Here is a 16592-nt window from a genome sequence, read left to right as displayed (position 1 = left end):
TTGCTCGATCCTTGAGCATTCTGGTTGAAAAAAAAATAAAGCCTTTCCTGAACCTGCAGTCTGCCTCAATTAATTGGGGAACTGTTACAGAGTTTCGAGCTCATTTTGTTGGCTTTTTTCCTTCTACTGCCTCAGAAAGCCACATGCCTTCAGCTTGAGGGCAGGGACTTTATCTTCCTTCCCTGTCTCATGAATAATAATGTACTAAGCACCTGCTGTGTCTAGACAGGGAGATTTTACAGTGTGAATAAAAGTGACAAACTCTTACCTCATGGTAAGAACTTTTTAGGCTCATGGGACCATATTTTTCTTCAGTTAACAAATAAGCATTGAGCAGTTGGGCCAGGCACAGTGTAATCTATTGATTGACTATGCGTTATTCTTTGTATTACAAGTTTATATCTTCACAGGAACTTAAAGATAATAGGTGAGGTAGAGTCAGGAACAAAATGTTTTAACAATTGCCCCCAGGTTTTCTTAGGAACTCCATAAAATAATTTAATTTTTAAAAAATAGATGGAGTCTTACTATATTGCCCAGGCTGGCCTTGAACCCCTATAAGGCTGAGAAGAAAAGATAGCTTAGAGCAGTCTGAGCCCTGTGTGAGGTATGCACAGTTTATTGGCTCAACGACATGAGTATGGGACTTCAGTCATGCCTTCCACACCTATATCCTGAGGCAATGGTTTTTTGCTTTAATTTTTTTTTATTTTTATTTTTTGGTGGCACTATGGGTGGTTCACACCTGTAATCCCTCAGCACTTTGGGAGACTGAGGCAGGAGTATTGCCTGAGGCCAGAAGTTCAAGACCAGCCTGGGAAACATAGAGATACAGTATTTCTAAAATAATAATTTAAAAAGAAATCTTCAGGGGTTCCTAGGAAAACCAGGAGGCAATTGTTAAGACATTTTATCCTGGCTAGCTACTTCACTCATTACCTTCAAGTTCCTGTGAACTTGAAGTGTAACATGACACTGCTACATCTAGGTGGGAAGTGTGTTAGGGCAACTGAGATACCAATTTGGGATACAAAGTGCAATGTATAGCCAATCTATAACTTGTCATTTTAATGTATATTCTTGGTTAACAAATTAGGAACTGCCCCTTTTCCTTTAAAAATCTACTTCAGTGGCTCACACTTGTAATCCCAGCACTTTGGGAGGCCAAGGCAGGCAGATCACCTGAAGTCAGGAATTTGAGATTAGCCTGGCCAAAATGGTGAAACACCATCTCTATTAAAAACACAACAAAATTTGCCGGGCGTGGTTGCCGGCGCCTGTAATCCCAGCTACTCCAGAGGCTGAGGCAGGAGAATCGCTTGAACCCACGGAGTGGAGGTTGCAGAGAACTGAGATCGCGCCACTGCATTCTAGCCTGGGCAACAGAGCCAGACTCCCATCTCAAATAAATAAATACATAAATAAAAATAAAAAAATTAAAACCTACTTGTAAATGTTGCTACTCTGAGTGCAGATTCAAGGCAACTTGAATCTACGACACTGGTTTGCAATCCTTAAACTTGGCCCAAATATACCCTCTACTTATATTATCTGCTTTAGCTTCTGCCTTTTAGGTTGACAAGGGCTGGGATTTTTAAAAACCTTTCATCAGGCCGGGTGTGGTGGTTCATGCCTGTAATCCCAGCACTTTGGGAGGCCGAGGCGGGCGGATCCAGGAGTTCCAGACCAGCCTCGCCAGTATGGTGAAACCCCGTCTCTACTAAAAATACAAAAATTAGTCGGGCGTGATGGTGCGCGCCCGTAGTCCTAGCCACTAGGGAGGCTGAGGCAGAAGAATCGCTTGAACCCAGGAGGCGGAGGTTGCAGCGAGCCTAGATCTCGAACTGCAGTCCAGCCTAGGCGACAGAGCGAGACTCCGTCTCAAAAAAACAAAAAACAAAAAAACCTTTCATTGAGGTAGAGCGCGTAGCTTTGTTTCTTTGCTTCACTGCTGCCTCCCTACACTTAGAACATAAAGTACGTGCTCAATTAATGAATGAGTGCCTTACTGAATGAATGACGATATACAGATGACATTCCTCCAATCTCACAGCCGGTTCAGAGTAGGCGCGCAGAGTGACTGACAGGAAGGTTGCTGTTTTGAAAGCGCTCCAAGTCCTGTAAGCCAATTGGAAGCTAAGGGCGGCGCTGGGATAGCAGTGGGCAGAGGGCGTGTCTGACCCCAGGTTGGGTCCTGGAGCATGCGCGGTCTCCACAGAAGGTGACGGGGAGAAAAACGCGGAGGCAGAGATTGCGTAGGAGCAGGTTCTGATTGGCTACTGTTTGCGCGCGAGGGGCCGGGCCTATTCTTCGCCAAGTAAACAGGACAGGGTAGAGGCAGGGCCAGGGAGGTGCCGCCACCTGGTTGGCCGGCCAGGGCCTGGGGGATGTCGCGGATTGGTCGCGGCGGCGAGCTCAGTGGTGTGGAGCGCGCCGGGTCCCGGAGCCGGCTGCCTGAGGGATGGACGAGACGAGCCCACTAGTGTCCCCCGAGCGGGCCCAACCCCCAGACTACACCTTCCCGTCGGGCTCGGGCGCTCACTTTCCGCAGGTGCCCGGGGGTGCCGTCCGAGTGGCAGCGGCGGCCGGCTCCGGCCCCTCTCCGCCGGGCTCGCCGGGCCACGACCGGGAGCGGCAGCCACTGCTGGATCGGGCCCGGGGCGCGGCGGCCCAGGGCCAGACCCAAACCGTGGCGGCGCGGGCCCAAGCTCTGGCTGCCCAGGCCGCGGCGGCAGCGCACGCCGCTCAGGCCCACCGCGAGCGGAACGAGTTCCCGGAGGACCCTGAGTTCGAGGCTGTGGTGCGGCAGGCCGAGGTGGCCATCGAGCGCTGCATCTTTCCCGAGCGCATCTACCAGGGCTCCAGCGGAAGCTACTTCGTCAAGGATCCTCAGGGGGTGAGTGCGGGGGTGGGGACCGCAGCCGCGGGCTTGGGGCCGGCGGCGCTCCTTGGGAGTTTAGGGCTTCGCACAGCCAGAGGGAGAAGGGAGAAACTTCGCAGTGCCAGACCCAGGCAGGATTTAGAGGTGCCACCGAGGACTGGAGCTGGGAAAGCTCTGCGGATTGGAGAAATAAATCAGAACCTACTTGGTGGGGGAGGAGTGAGCGGAAAATGAAAAGAGGAAATTGACCAGATATAGGCCGGGAGCCAAATGGTGTTGTGGGGCAATCCGCGGCTGGACAGAGACTGCTTTCTAGTAGGGTACTTAGCTTCACATTGCTGGGACTGCTGTTCGGCCACTTACTTTCAGGTTTGGGGCTTTAGGCCTGTTCTCTCTTTTTGGACCGACGGAACCAGTGTGTCATGGAGGAAGATGGGTGACCCATCAGGGAATCTGAGAATTCAGTTCCAGCCTTCTGTGTTGTGGGAGATGTCCCCTGCCACCGTCCCAGACATTGAAGAAAGAGTGGGCGGCCTCACCAGTTTCATCTGCCCTGGTTATTGTTCACTTCTGGGAAAGGGTTCAAATCCTTTTTGACGACTCCAAAGTTTAGATAGAACTTGGAGTTTTAGAAACATCAGCTACTTTCTCTCTTAGTTCTCTCCCAGGACTATCAACAGTCTGCTTTTCAACTAAGAGTGTTTGCCGACCTTTATTTTGTCCTCTTTCTGTGTATAAAGGGGATGGTGATAGGATGGGGCATGGAGTGACCAGGGCAGCTGAGAAGTGACCTTTATCATTTTGTTTTTCTTTTTTTTGAGACGGAGTTTTGGTTTTGCTGTCCAGGGTGGAGTGCAATGGCGTGATCTCGGCTCACTGCAACCTCTGCCTCTCGGGTTCAAGCGATTCCTGCCTCAGCCTCCTGAGTAGCTGGGATTACAGGCATGTGCCACCATGCCTGGCTAATTTTGTGTTTTTAGTAGAGACAGGGTTTCTCTATGTTGGTCAGGCTGGTCTCGAACTCCCGACCTCAGGTTAATTCTCCAGCCTAGGCCTCCTGAAGTGCTGGGATTACAGGCATGAGCCACCACGCCCAGCTGACCTTTATCCTTTTGAGAACTGCAGAATTTAAGAAATATCAAGTCTTCCCTGTGTTAAGGGAGGTTTCAGGGAAGTTTTCAGGTGTGCTAGAATGGGTAATTGGAAAGATGTGTTGTTATTTAAGTTATGGGTGTCAAAGTTTCCTCAGATTTTCCTTGCATCTCTCCTGTGTGAACTCTAAATGTCCAGGGTGCTGTTGTGATAGGAGTCCTGAGTGGCCAGGATGGGCTGTTCCCTGTAGCTCTTGGTTAGGTTCATTGATCAAGTTATTCACTCAGAGTTTGAGTTGTCCCTGAATTAATCAAGAATTAGAGAACATTTCTGCCATCAACTCAGTTTACATAAATTTAGATGGAGAATGCTTTGAGAGTGATAGGTCTTTCTAAGTTTCTTAAATAAAAGAGGTTGCAAGCTTCAGTGGGAACCATCGTTTCTAGAAGCAAAAAAATGTGAGTGCCCTGAGGTTTAAATGTTGGCCAGATCCTTTTTTTTTTCTTTCTTTTCTTTCTTTCTTTTTTTTTTTTTTTTTTTTTTTTTTTTTTTTTTTTTTTTTTCTTTTTTTTTTTTTTTTTTTTTTTTTTTTCTTTTTTTTTTTTTTTTTTGAGACAAGGTCTCACTCTGACATCCAGGCTGGAGTGCAATAGTGCAATATCACTGCTCACTGCAGCCTTGACATCACCAGCTCAAGGTCCACCTTAGCTTCCCAAGTAGCTGGGATTACAGGAACATGCCACCACACCTGGCTAAAAATTATTTTTTGTAGAGACAAGAGTCTTGCCATGTTTCCCTCTCTGGTCTCAGATTCCTGGCTTCAAGCAATCATCCTCCTGGCTCAGCCTCCCAAATCAGATCAGGTGTGATCTGCCATGCCTGTCCTTTTTTTGCAGGTGGAGGGTATTTTTAGTTTGTTGGCAAATGTAAGAAGGGGCTAAGATTATCTTTGATAGGTACAGGAGAAGGAGGAATATTTTTGTTTTTCTTTCATGACACTGCTATAGCGGCATTGGAAGTGTGTTAGGTCAGCTGAGAAGTGATCTGGTGCTTTGACAGGTGGAAGCAATATGATCTTTTAATTCTACATGGCAGGTAAAGTGCTACCATCTCAGTACATAGGCCACAGAGAAGGACAGACCATAGGTATGTTACTTGGTGATTTGGGGATTCCAGTCTCTAAAATTTCCCAGCCACTATCTTTTCTCATAGGGCATGTCAAAACACAGATGCCCTGACAAAACTTTTTGATGTACCCATACTGCTTCCAGTGAAAAAATGTGATTTAGAACAAAGGGCACTTTCTAAATGCTTGTGGTGGGTTAGACTGGCCTATAGACTTATTCTAATTGGAATTGTCATCTTTGGCTCTGCTCCAAATGTATTTATTTTATTAAACAAATACATAGCATTTACTATATTCCAGCCACTGTTTTAAGTGCTTTGCAAATAATAACTCAATCTTTATAACCACCCTCGGAGGTAGGTACTGTTATCCTCACAGGTGAAACACAGGCCCATGGTATAACTAATTTTTCCAAGGTCTCACACCTAATAAGTGATAGAGGTACGATTGGGCCCAGGCAGGTTGGCTGTGGAGTTCATATTCCTCACCACTATCCTTTGCTCCCTCAGAGTCAGACATCAGAATTCTCAGATCCTTGCCAGGCGCAGTGGCTCATGCCTGTAATCCCAACATTTTGGGAGGCTGAGGCAGGAGGATCACTGGAGGTCAGGAGTTCGAGACCAGCCTGGTCAACATGGTGAAACCCCATCTCTACTAAAAATACAAAAATTAGCCAAGCTTTGTGATGGGCACCTGTAATCCCAGCTACATGGGAGGCTGAAGCAGGAAAGTCGCTTGAGTCTGGGAGGTGGAGATTGCAGTGAGCCGAGATCGCACCACTGTACTCCAGACCGGGTGACAGAGTGAGACTCCATCTCAAAAAATAAAAAGAATTTCTAAATTCTCTTCTCAACTACTGTATTGGTTAGCATTGAATTTGGCTATATGTGATAGGTATTTTACAATAATGATGAATTGAGAAAAGGTTCATTTATGCCTCATGTAAAAGAAGTCTATAGGCTGGCACTCAGGGTGCTCAGGGCTGGCATGACATTTCATTTTATTGGGGACGTAGGCTGCTTCCTGCCAGTTGATCAGCCATTGTTAGAATATGGTTTCTATTTCATGGTCCAAGAGGGCCACTCAGGCTGCAAACATCTTGTCTGCCTTTCAGCCAGTTGGAAGAAGGAAAGGGAGAGGGCGAATGTGCCCCCATCCTTTAAGGCACTTCGTAGAAGTTGTAGGAGACTCTTCTATTTACATCCGGTCGTCTAAAACTTAGCTGTAGTAGTGGCTGGGAACAATAGTCTTTTTTTTTTTCCCCCAAGTAAAAATCAGGGGTCTGGTGTCCGGGAAACAAGGGAGAACAGAGATTGGGAGAACCAGCACTTTCTGCGACAGCCGCTTTTGGATCTTAGACAGTCTAAAAGATTCTTGAACATAACTGCCCTATTCCCATTTCTCAATTTTGGATGGTTTCTGTCTCAGTGGGGACTAGGAAGAGATGGAAAATGCTAGAAGTCATGGAGAGAGTACACACATTACCCCTCTTCACTTACTTCCTTGTGCCTCAGATCTTATGCTCGCTCAACTGCAAAAGGATTTTTTTGAGCTTTTTCTCTTTTGCATGGAGTAATACTAGATGTTCATATTGCCAAGAATCATAAGAGATCATGTGACTCACCAGGTTAAGAGGATCAAATGACGTAGCACACATGAAAGCCCCTGGTGTAGTTCCTGGCACTTAGTGGGGACAACTCAATCAGAGTTTTTTGGGTTTTGTTTTTAAATTACATACATGCTAATTGCTGGATTAGGGTTTCTTGGGTACATAGTATCGTAAGGCTGTAGGAGTTGGTAGATGATATTTAAAATTTCAAGATGTACATGTATGACATACAAACTTGATTGCCTCTTAACATTTTAGTAAAATAATTTTACTATATGTATATTTTTGAGACAGTGTCTCACCCTGTCGCCCAGACTGGAGTGCAGTGGTGCAACCTCAGCTCACTGCAGGCTCAGCCTCCCATTGTTGGGATTACAGGTGTGAGCCACCGTGCCTGGATGGTTTTATGTATTTGGACAAGCCCTTCCCTTCCTTTTATAAGAATGAATATGTAAATAAGGCTTCTCTACCTAAATAGCTAAATCAAGGACTGCTATTTTCCTCCAACCTATACCGTAGAATACAGCATTTCTTGGAGTGTGACACAGGGACCTCAACCTCTAGGAGTTCCTTTTTGGGGTCCACAGGTCAAAATTATTTTCATGATGATTCTAAGCCTTTATTTGCCTTTTTCATTCTCATTTACTTATGAGTGGAGAGTGGAGATGTCCAGAGACTACATGATGTGTCATATTGAAACAGATTGAATACTAAGATTTGAGAATACAGTTGTCTTCAATTAAGCCAGACATTAGAGAGATTTGCAAAAATGTAAAACAATGCCAGTCTTTTCACTCAAATATCTTTTGAAAATACAGTTTTTTAAATAAAAATATGTCATTTATGTTAACATGCGGTGGGTTTATTTGTATTAAGCATTATTATTTAATTAATTAGTATTAATAAAATAATTATAATTTTATAATACAAATAGAATAAATTGATAAATTGGTATTTATTAAGTATAGCTAAAACAAATAGTTATTAAGTGCAGTTTGCAAATATAGTCTTTACCCACTTTAACACATGCTTTTTGGAGTCCTTAATAATTTTTTTTTTTTTTGAGATGGAGTCAGGCTGGAGTACAGTGGCATGATCTTGGCTCACTGCAACCTCTACCTCCTGGCTCAAGCGATTCTCCTGCCTCAGCCTCCCGAGTAGCTGGGATTACAGGTGCCCACTACCATGCCCGGCTGATTTTTGTATTTTTAATAGAGATGGGGCTTCACCGTGTTGGCCTGGCTGGTCTCAAACTCCTGACCTTAGGTGATCCACCTTGGCCTCCCAAAGTACTGGGATTACAGGCCACCACACCCAGCTTAATTTTTAAGAGTTTAAAGGGGTTTGAGACCAAAAAATTTGAGAACTATTCACTTTGTGTTTACCAAACTTTAACAGAAGACTTTTATAGAGGGTCATTTCTGTATATTTCGCTGTGCAATATAAATGATATGCTTGGACTATCTTACATTTTCGGTTCCTGGAGAAAGGGCCTCTTTTAGCATAGCATGACACCCTCCTCCTTGTTACTGCTGATTAGATATAGGAAACCCCCTGGATTCCAGGTTTGAGTAATTTTTTTTTTTTTTGAGATGGAGTTTCGCTCTTGTTGCCCATGCTGGAGTGCAGTGTCACGATCTGGACTCACTGCAACCTCCACCTCCCGGGTTCAAATGATTCTCCTGCTTCAGCCTCGCGAGTAACTGGGAATTTTTTTTTTTTTTTTTTTAGTAGAGACAGGGCTTCACCATGTTGGCCAGGATGGTCTTAATCTCTTGACTTCGTGATCTACCCGCCTCGGCCTCCCAAAGTGCTGGGATTATTACAAACCTGAGTCACCTTGACCCGCCCGATTCCAGTAATTTTTGTTGTTGTTACTTGTTTGTTTTGAGAGGGTGTTTAGCTCTATTGCTCAGGCTGGAGTGCAGTGGTGTGATCTCGGCTCACTGCAGCTTCCACCTCCTGGGTTCAAGTGAGTCTCCTGCCTCAGTCTCCTGAGTAGCTAGTACTACAGGCATATGCTACCATGCCTGGCTAATTTTTGTATTTTTAGTAGAGACAGGGTTTCACCATATTGCCCAGTTCTGGTCTTGAACTCCTGACCTCAAATAATCCACCTGCCTTGGCCTCCCAAGTGCTGGGATTACAGGTGTGAGCCACCGGGCCTAAGTTTTAGTAATTGGTTGTGGGTTCTGATACCAGCCGGTGTGTGGCCTCTTGCTTTCTTGTGTGATTTGGTTTTTATTCCCAACTTCATGGACTGCTGCTACTTAAGCTATCTGTACCTCACCTCTTCTTTGTTAAAAGGGGAGGTTAGTAAATGGGTGTTAAGAAAAGTTGTTTTTATAATGTTGGCATCAAACTGAAGCTCTCTCCTAGATACGATAAAGGAATTGAAAATCTATTAAAGAAGAGAAGAAAACCCCAAAAATCTATTAAAGAAGAGAGCGGATGGTGAGAAAAATTAGGCAGTAGTCATTTTCTTTTCCAGCTAAATACTTTCTAATTTGAGTGGTTTTAGGGTTTGTTCTCTCTGAATGAGGAGAGTATTCTTGATTCAGTGACATAGTTGATTTTATGAAGTGAACATTGGAAATTAGGCCAGAGGCTATTTTACCTCTCTGTCTAGGAAACCTACTGAATGCCTGCAGAATGCTTGCACATTGTTCCGCATAGGCTAGGTCCTGAGCAAATGCTAACAGAATTGAATGGAACTGAGGCCTACACTTAGTCCTGAAAGGCACTTACCTCCCCTTCTGTCTCAATGCCCTGTTGTTCTTCTGTTCTTCATACTCCAACATTTTCTCATTTATCTAGTCCATGCAGTATTCTTTAGTGAAACCCTTGTACTATTGACATAACCATAATTATTCATGCTTTTGGAGTCATTGAAATGCTTCTGATTCTCCTTATGGTAGAAGGAAATGGAGACGTTTGAGAAGTCAGTCTTTAAATAACACTTGACTGCAATCTTTGCCTTCAAGTTCTGCTTTCTTTTTTGTTGTTTTTAAGTTTTTCTTTTTTAGAGATGGGGTCTTGCTCTGTCACCCAGGCTAGAGTTTGGTGGTATGCTCCTAGCTCATTGCAGCCTTGATCTCCTAGGCTCAAGGAATTCTCTCCGCTGAGTAGCTGGGACTGCAGGTGCATACCACCACACTTGGCTAATTATTATTATTATTTTTTGAGATGGAATTTTGGTCTTGTTGCCCAGGCTAGAGTGCAATGGTGCGATCTTGTCTCACCAAGGTTCAGCTCCCAGGTTCTACTGATTCTCCTGCCTCAGCCTCCTGAGTAGCTGGGATTACAGGCATATGCCACTATACCTGGCTGATTTTGTATTTTTAGTAGAGACGGGTTTTCTTTGTGTTGGTCAGGCAGGTTTCGAACTCTTGACCTCAGGTGATCCGCTTGCCTTTGGCCTCTCAAAGTGCTGGGGATACAGGCATGAGCCACCACGCCCGGCCTAGCTAATTTTTAAAAATTAGAATCTTGTGGTGTTGCCCAAGCTGGTCTCAGAGTCCAGGTGTCAGGCAGTCCTGCCCCATCCTCCGAAAGTGCTGGGCTTACCGGCATGAGCCACCATGCTCAACCTTTCCTTTCTTTAGTAGTATTTACTGGCTGCCCTGGTATTTTTCAGCCCACAGCAGAAGTAGGAGTGTCTTGGCCTCCCTTTCACTCGAGACCAGCTTACTGAAATCCATGCTGTGCCTCAGTTGAGCTGACTGTTGAGTTCTGGGACATACTTCACGTTGCCTTTTGGTTTTCCTGTCCAAGTTCCGGAGGGTTACAGTGAACTCATCAGTCATTCTCTGAGTTGTGAGCCTGTTTTTATTGCTGCTTTGTTATTCAGAGGCTGGGGTTCCAGGAGAGTAGAGACAGAGAAGACTGCCGAGGCCTCTCGTTAGCTGCTTTGGATAGGAAAGTAATTCTGAAGTCTTACAATGTGAATATATGCATTTTGCTTTTGCCAGTAAATAAGTAAGTTTGTCTTTAAGAATAAATTGAGCCAGGCGCAGTGGCCCATGCCTGTAATCCCAGCACTTTGGGAGGCTGAGGCGGGTGGATCGCAAGGTCAAGAGATCGAGACCATCCTGGTCAACATGGTGAAACCCCGTCTCTACTAAAAATACAAAAAATTAGCTGGGCATGGTGGCGCGTGCCTATAATCCCAGCTACTCAGGAGGCTGAGGCAGGAGAATTGCCTGAACCCAGGAGGCGGAGGTTGCGGTGAGCGGAGATCGCGCCATTGCACTCCAGCCTGGGTAACGAGCGAAACTCCGTCTCAAGAAAAAAAAAAAAAAAAAAAAAAAGAATAAATTGATTCTTTTTAGAGGGAGAAGGAGGAGTTCTATATTTTTCATGTCCTCCCAAATCCTTGTAAGGTATTTTTTAAAAATTTTTTTTTCTTTTTTTTTTTTTTGCAAGGCATTTTTAAAGGAACTGGTTTCAAGATTGACCAATTATTGTTAGAGACATGGACCTAGCTATTTCCTAATATGAGTACTGAGTTGGTGAAGCCAGATGGGTGTATGTTGTCTGCTGTGACCTGCCATTCAGGAAGTGACACCCACAGAAAAATGTCTTATGACCCAGACTATCTTGAGTAGGCTGTGGGGTGAGGGGATATGGAGAGTCATATGATATGAGGATGAATCACTTGGATAGCATATTTGCTTTTTTGTCTCGAATTACCAGTTTGGGAACTGGAGGGAATCAGATAAATGTTAAACAGCCTCAGAGGGCTGACTGTCCTGTTGAATAAAACATTCAGGAGTGAAGGCCATAGTTTCTAGGCATCCCATATTTCCAAGGACCTTAGAGGATTAAGTTGCTGTCTGCTACAGAAGATGGATTTAATCTGTGTGGCATCTCGGTCCTGGTTTCTTGCCCATCAGAATTACTTAGGAGAGCTTTATTCTAACCAAGTAGCGGAGTCTTTTACCTGCTGTGATTTTTCTCTTTGGATAATAAGGCTGTGAGAGGAAATCAATCATTGATGAAGGAATTTCCTTAACCTCATTCCATAATATCTTCTTTTTTTTTGAGACAGGGTCTCACTCTTGTCACCCAGGCTGGAGTGCAGTGGCACAATCTTGGCTTATTACAACCTCTGCCTCCCTGGTTGAAGTGGAGCCTCAGCCTTCTGAGTAGCTGGGATTACAGGTGCATGCCACCACGCCGGCCAATTTTTATATTTTTTAGTAGAGGTGGGGTTTCACCATGTTGGTTAGGCTGGTCTTGAACTTCTGACCTCAGGTGATATACCCAACTTGACCTCCCAAAGTGCTGGGATTACAGGCGTGAGCCACCGTGCCTGGCCAATAATACCTTTTTTACTTCCTTCCATTGGTAAAGTTTTCAGTATTTCTGTAGTTGATGTAGAACAACAGTTTGCATATATGTAACTTTGGAAATTAGAGTTTATGGTGTTAAGTTTCTGGCATACCGCATACAGAAAGGTCCTGTAGGATAAATAGGGCAGGGGTGCATGCCAAAAAAAATAACATGATCTGTGTTAATTCCTCATTTTTTAGGGAAAAGATTACTTTAGCACCCTTGATACGTGCATTATGATGTTATATCCTTTTGGCAGGCAAGAAGCAGTACTATATTGGCATTAGATGCTGCTAGTGACTCAAGATCTACCACTGAATTGGCTTCTGTACCTTTTTTTTTTTTTTTTTTTCTTGAGATAGGGTCTTGCTTGGTTACCCAGGCTGAGGAGTACAGTTGGGGCACTCTCCGCTCACCTCTACCCCATAGGTTCAAGTGATCCTCGTGCCTCAGCCTCCCAAGTAGCTGGAATTACAGGCATATACCACCACACCCAGCTAATTTTTATATTTTTGGTAGACAGGGTTTCGCCATGTTGGCCAGGCTGGTCTCAAACTCCTGGCCTCAAGTAATCTGCTGCCCCTGCCTCCCAAAGTGCTGGGATTACAGGCGTGAGCCCCTGTACCTGGCCTGCTTCTGTGTTTTGCTCCTAGAAACGTAGCAATTCATTTATCTTGTTTGTTTGAAGCATGAAGTTAGAGGTGGGTATGTATATGAGGGAAAGGAGATGGAGAAGAGGGATAAAGGAGCAAGGAAGAATAAGAAGACTTAATATGTTCTTTGGCCACAACCCTTTTTAGCAGTGAGTCTCTTAGCTGCACACATGAGCTGGTGTCTTCCTTCCCCTTACCAGCTGAGAGAAACCCGAGTCCGACTGTAAGTAGGAATTGTCTGCCTATGCCCTCTCATTTCTTTCTAGATTCCCTCCTGACTTGATCTGTGGGCTATTTCAGTTAGCTCGCATTTAACATCCTCTTTTTCTTTCATGTTTGTAGAGGATCGTTGCTGTCTTCAAACCCAAGAATGAAGAGCCCTATGGGCATCTTAATCCTAAGTGGACCAAGTGGCTACAGAAGCTGTGCTGTCCCTGCTGCTTTGGCCGTGACTGCCTTGTCCTCAACCAGGGCTATCTCTCAGAGGCAGGGGCTAGCCTGGTGGACCAAAAACTGGAACTCAACATTGTGCCCCGTACAAAGGTCAGTGACCCATCTCCAGGAAGCCTTACTCCCTGCCGCGGTTTTCTGGGGGCCTAAGCTCAGCTGTATGTTAGTGAGACCTTGGGTCCAGTGGGGCCATTTATACCCTAAGTCTGGGTTCATGATCTTTTTTCGGGAGGATGGCAGGATTAGGCTTATGATTTGATCATCTGATGAAAGCTATCTTTTGAAGGATACACATACAATTTTTGCATACAATTTTAAGAAATTCACAAACTTCTACTGTACGTTTATGGCTCCCTAGGTCTTTGGATTCCAGCTAACTCCAAGCAAGTTAGAAACTTAGTAACTTTGTGGCTTACTCTCAGACTTCTCAGCTATTCCAGCATTTCCATAAGGTCTAAGACTGGCTGATGACAACTAAGCACTTCTGCAGGGTCTGACAAGGAGGGCTTTAGGATGCGCTGAGGGTTGGAGCAATGGTCTGGCCTGAACCGTACAGGGAATTGGTGTGGAACTTTTCTCATTAACCTTTATGCTATGGAATTTGGGGACTTGTCTGAATATATCAAAATAGGGGTGCCAGATCCAGGCAAACTCACACTCAGAATGGATTCATACACAATTTGTATGTATGTGTTTTGGACATAGTTGAGGTCCCCTTCACCCTCACCAATATGCTTGAGTACGTGGCTATCTGGAGTTTAGTAACAACTTAGGTGGAACTCTTATCTGATGCCCTAAGGCTGCTGAGTCATCTAAATAGTTCTGGCTCTTTGCTTAGTCTTAACTAGTCTATGCTAGTTTATTTAGTTATTTGCTAAGTAACTGAAACTAAATTTATTTAGTTATTTATTAAATAACTCTTTGAGAATCTGATGAAACCTATAGACCCCGTTTCCAGAAAAAGTACATATATTTGCAATTATTGTTTTATGTATAATTTTTGGGGGATGGTTCGTAGACCAGTTGCAGTCTATCCGTTGACCCCCTAGGGACCATGCCTCTAGATTAAAATCTCGCTGCTTGAAGTTTTCTTTTCTTTCCTTTCCTTTTCTTTCTTGCTTTTGGAGACAGGGCCTTGCTCTGTTTGTTGCCCAGGCTGGAGTGCAGTGGCATGATCACAGCTCACTGTAGCCTTGACCGCCCAGGCTTAAGCAGTCCTCCTACCTCAGCCTCTTGGATTGGGACTACGGGCATGTGCCACCATGCCTGGCTAATTTTTTATTTTTTGTAGAGAGAAGATCTCCCTGTTTTGCCCAGGCTGGTCCTGAACTCCTGGACTCAAGTGATCCTCCTACCTTGGCCTCCCAAAGTGCTGGGATTTACAAGTGTGAGCCACTGTGCCCAGCTTTGAAGTTTTCTTCACAGGTTTAAATAGCAGACTCTATGAGCAAAAAGATTGATCAGCAGATAGAAACTTTCCTTCCATTTGAGAGGAAAATGTGACTATTGTGGATGTTTAACCATGTTGGCTCTTTTGCTACTAAACTCCAAAGAGTTAGCCAACTAGTTTATAAGTTACAGAAGTTGGAGACCACGTCTCAAGATTTCCCTCTCTCATTCTCAGCACCTAGCAAAGTACTATATTTATAATAAGCATTCATGAAGTACCAGCTGAGTCAGTAAATGCATATCAAATCATGAGAAACAATACTAAAGTTCTCCCAACTTCACGTCCAGGGAGAAAATGTTTGACCAGGCGTGTAGTTCCTATTTCACATCCAATCACTGCCTGGCTTTGTGCAGTTTATTCCTCCTCCGTATGCCTTAGTTTTCCCTCTCTGTGCAGATAGTTTTACAACATGCTTTGAACATCTTGTATGATAATTAATGCTCTTAAGTCTCCTAACCTGAAATGCTTCTACTAGGCTCCTGTTAGACTGTAGAAACTTTTAAATTCTCCTTGCTCATCACTCTGTAATTTTCTTCCTTTACTAGACAAATTTTCTTCCTTTACTAGCAGACTGCCCCTGGCCCTATGCCTGCCTGTTCTGTTGGTGCTTCTGGAGTACAGTGCCCAAAAGTCAGAGGGCTTCAGTTTGAATTCTTGCTCTGCAGTTTTTGATTTGTGTAACACTTGGGCAAGTCATGTAACCTCCCTAGGCTCAGTCTCCTTACTGTAAAAATAGGGATATAAATAGTTCCTACTTTGTGGAGTGGCCATCAATATTATACAAGACAGTCTATTGAAGCACATAGCCCAGTGAGTGCCTGGCACAATGTAAACCCTCTCCATATGTTAGCCTGTGATATTTTTATGAGCTATTCTAATCATTAGTGTCACCCCACAACCCCTTTCTTCCCCATTGCTGGTCTTTTTCTTTCCCTATTAGAGAACCTTCATGAGGCCTGGGGATCTTTTGCATCAGAAAGTCAGCAACAACAAAAATACTTGTCTTGGCTGGGCACAGTGGCTCATGCCTGTAATCCCAGCACTTTGGGAGGCCAAAGCGGGTGTATCACTTGAGGTGAGGAGCTCCAGACCAGCCTGGCCAACATGGTGAAATCCCGTCTCTACTAAAAATATAAAAATTAGCTGGGTGTGGTGGTGTGTGCCTGTATTCCCAGCTACTCGGAAGGCTGAGGCAGGAGAATTGCATGAACCGGGAGGCAGAGGTTGCAGTGAGCTGAGATTATGGCACTGCACTCTAGCCTGGGCATCAGAGCAAAACTCTGTCTCAAAAAAAAAAAAAAAATGCTTGTCTTCCATGAGACAGATGATATAGCACTTTGCAAGCTTAACATACAGTTACTCCCCTCCCTGTCTCCCCAACTCTTGTGACAGGACTCTATCCAGTTGATCAGAGAGCATCTGTCATTATAGAAACAGGGCTCACGTTGCATTGGAACTGCAAATGATAAGGCTCTAATTCTCACTCACTGGCTGTCTCTGCTCTCTGCTCCTATGAGGCTTCAGGTTATGATGGTTTCATTATTCATGGGGAAAAAGTGGTTTACTGGGAAGAATGATAGAAAATAAATATGATGGTGGGGGGCAAAAGGAGATTTATGGCTTGAGAGAGCCGGGAGTTTCACTGTGGAAACTGGCAAGGTGGCCTTAGGAAAGCTCTTTTTCCTTCATTCCTATGCCTGAGTTTTCTTATTTGCAAGTCAGAGAGTGCCTGCTACAGTACCATGCACATCCATTTTAGCTACTGTGTTAACCCTAAATAGTGGGATGGAGGGATAGATAAGAGAGAGTTGTTTTGCCTCTCAGGTTCATGGGAAAAATAAATAGTTATTTGTAATAAATTTTTACAAGGCTTAGGAAAATAACTTTCTTGTAAGATTGATTTTAGTTATTTATATGCTAAAACTCACTTGTTGCTATCTCTGAAAGAAGTTTGTAACTCATTCATTCATTCACTTAATCCTCTTTTTTTTTTTTTT

General features: G+C 44.3%; 1 protein-coding gene across 1 annotated transcript in view; it reads left to right on the top strand.

Moving 5' to 3' along the window:
• The first annotated feature begins 2371 nt into the window (after positions 1-2371).
• The window catches only part of PI4K2A (phosphatidylinositol 4-kinase type 2 alpha), a 33484-nt gene continuing 19263 nt past the window's right edge, over positions 2372-16592 (top strand). The window contains exons 1-2 of the mRNA XM_017502762.2: positions 2372-2896; positions 13038-13238. Of these exons, the coding sequence (XP_017358251.1) occupies positions 2462-2896; positions 13038-13238 (636 nt within the window). The 5' untranslated portion in view covers positions 2372-2461. The remainder of the gene's footprint in view (positions 2897-13037; positions 13239-16592) is intronic.

The sequence above is a fragment of the Cebus imitator genome, unplaced genomic scaffold, assembly GCF_001604975.1.
Source record: "Cebus imitator isolate Cc_AM_T3 unplaced genomic scaffold, Cebus_imitator-1.0 Scaffold299, whole genome shotgun sequence".
Classification (NCBI taxonomy): Eukaryota; Metazoa; Chordata; class Mammalia; order Primates; family Cebidae; genus Cebus; species Cebus imitator.
This window is presented reverse-complemented; position numbering and strand designations above follow the sequence as displayed.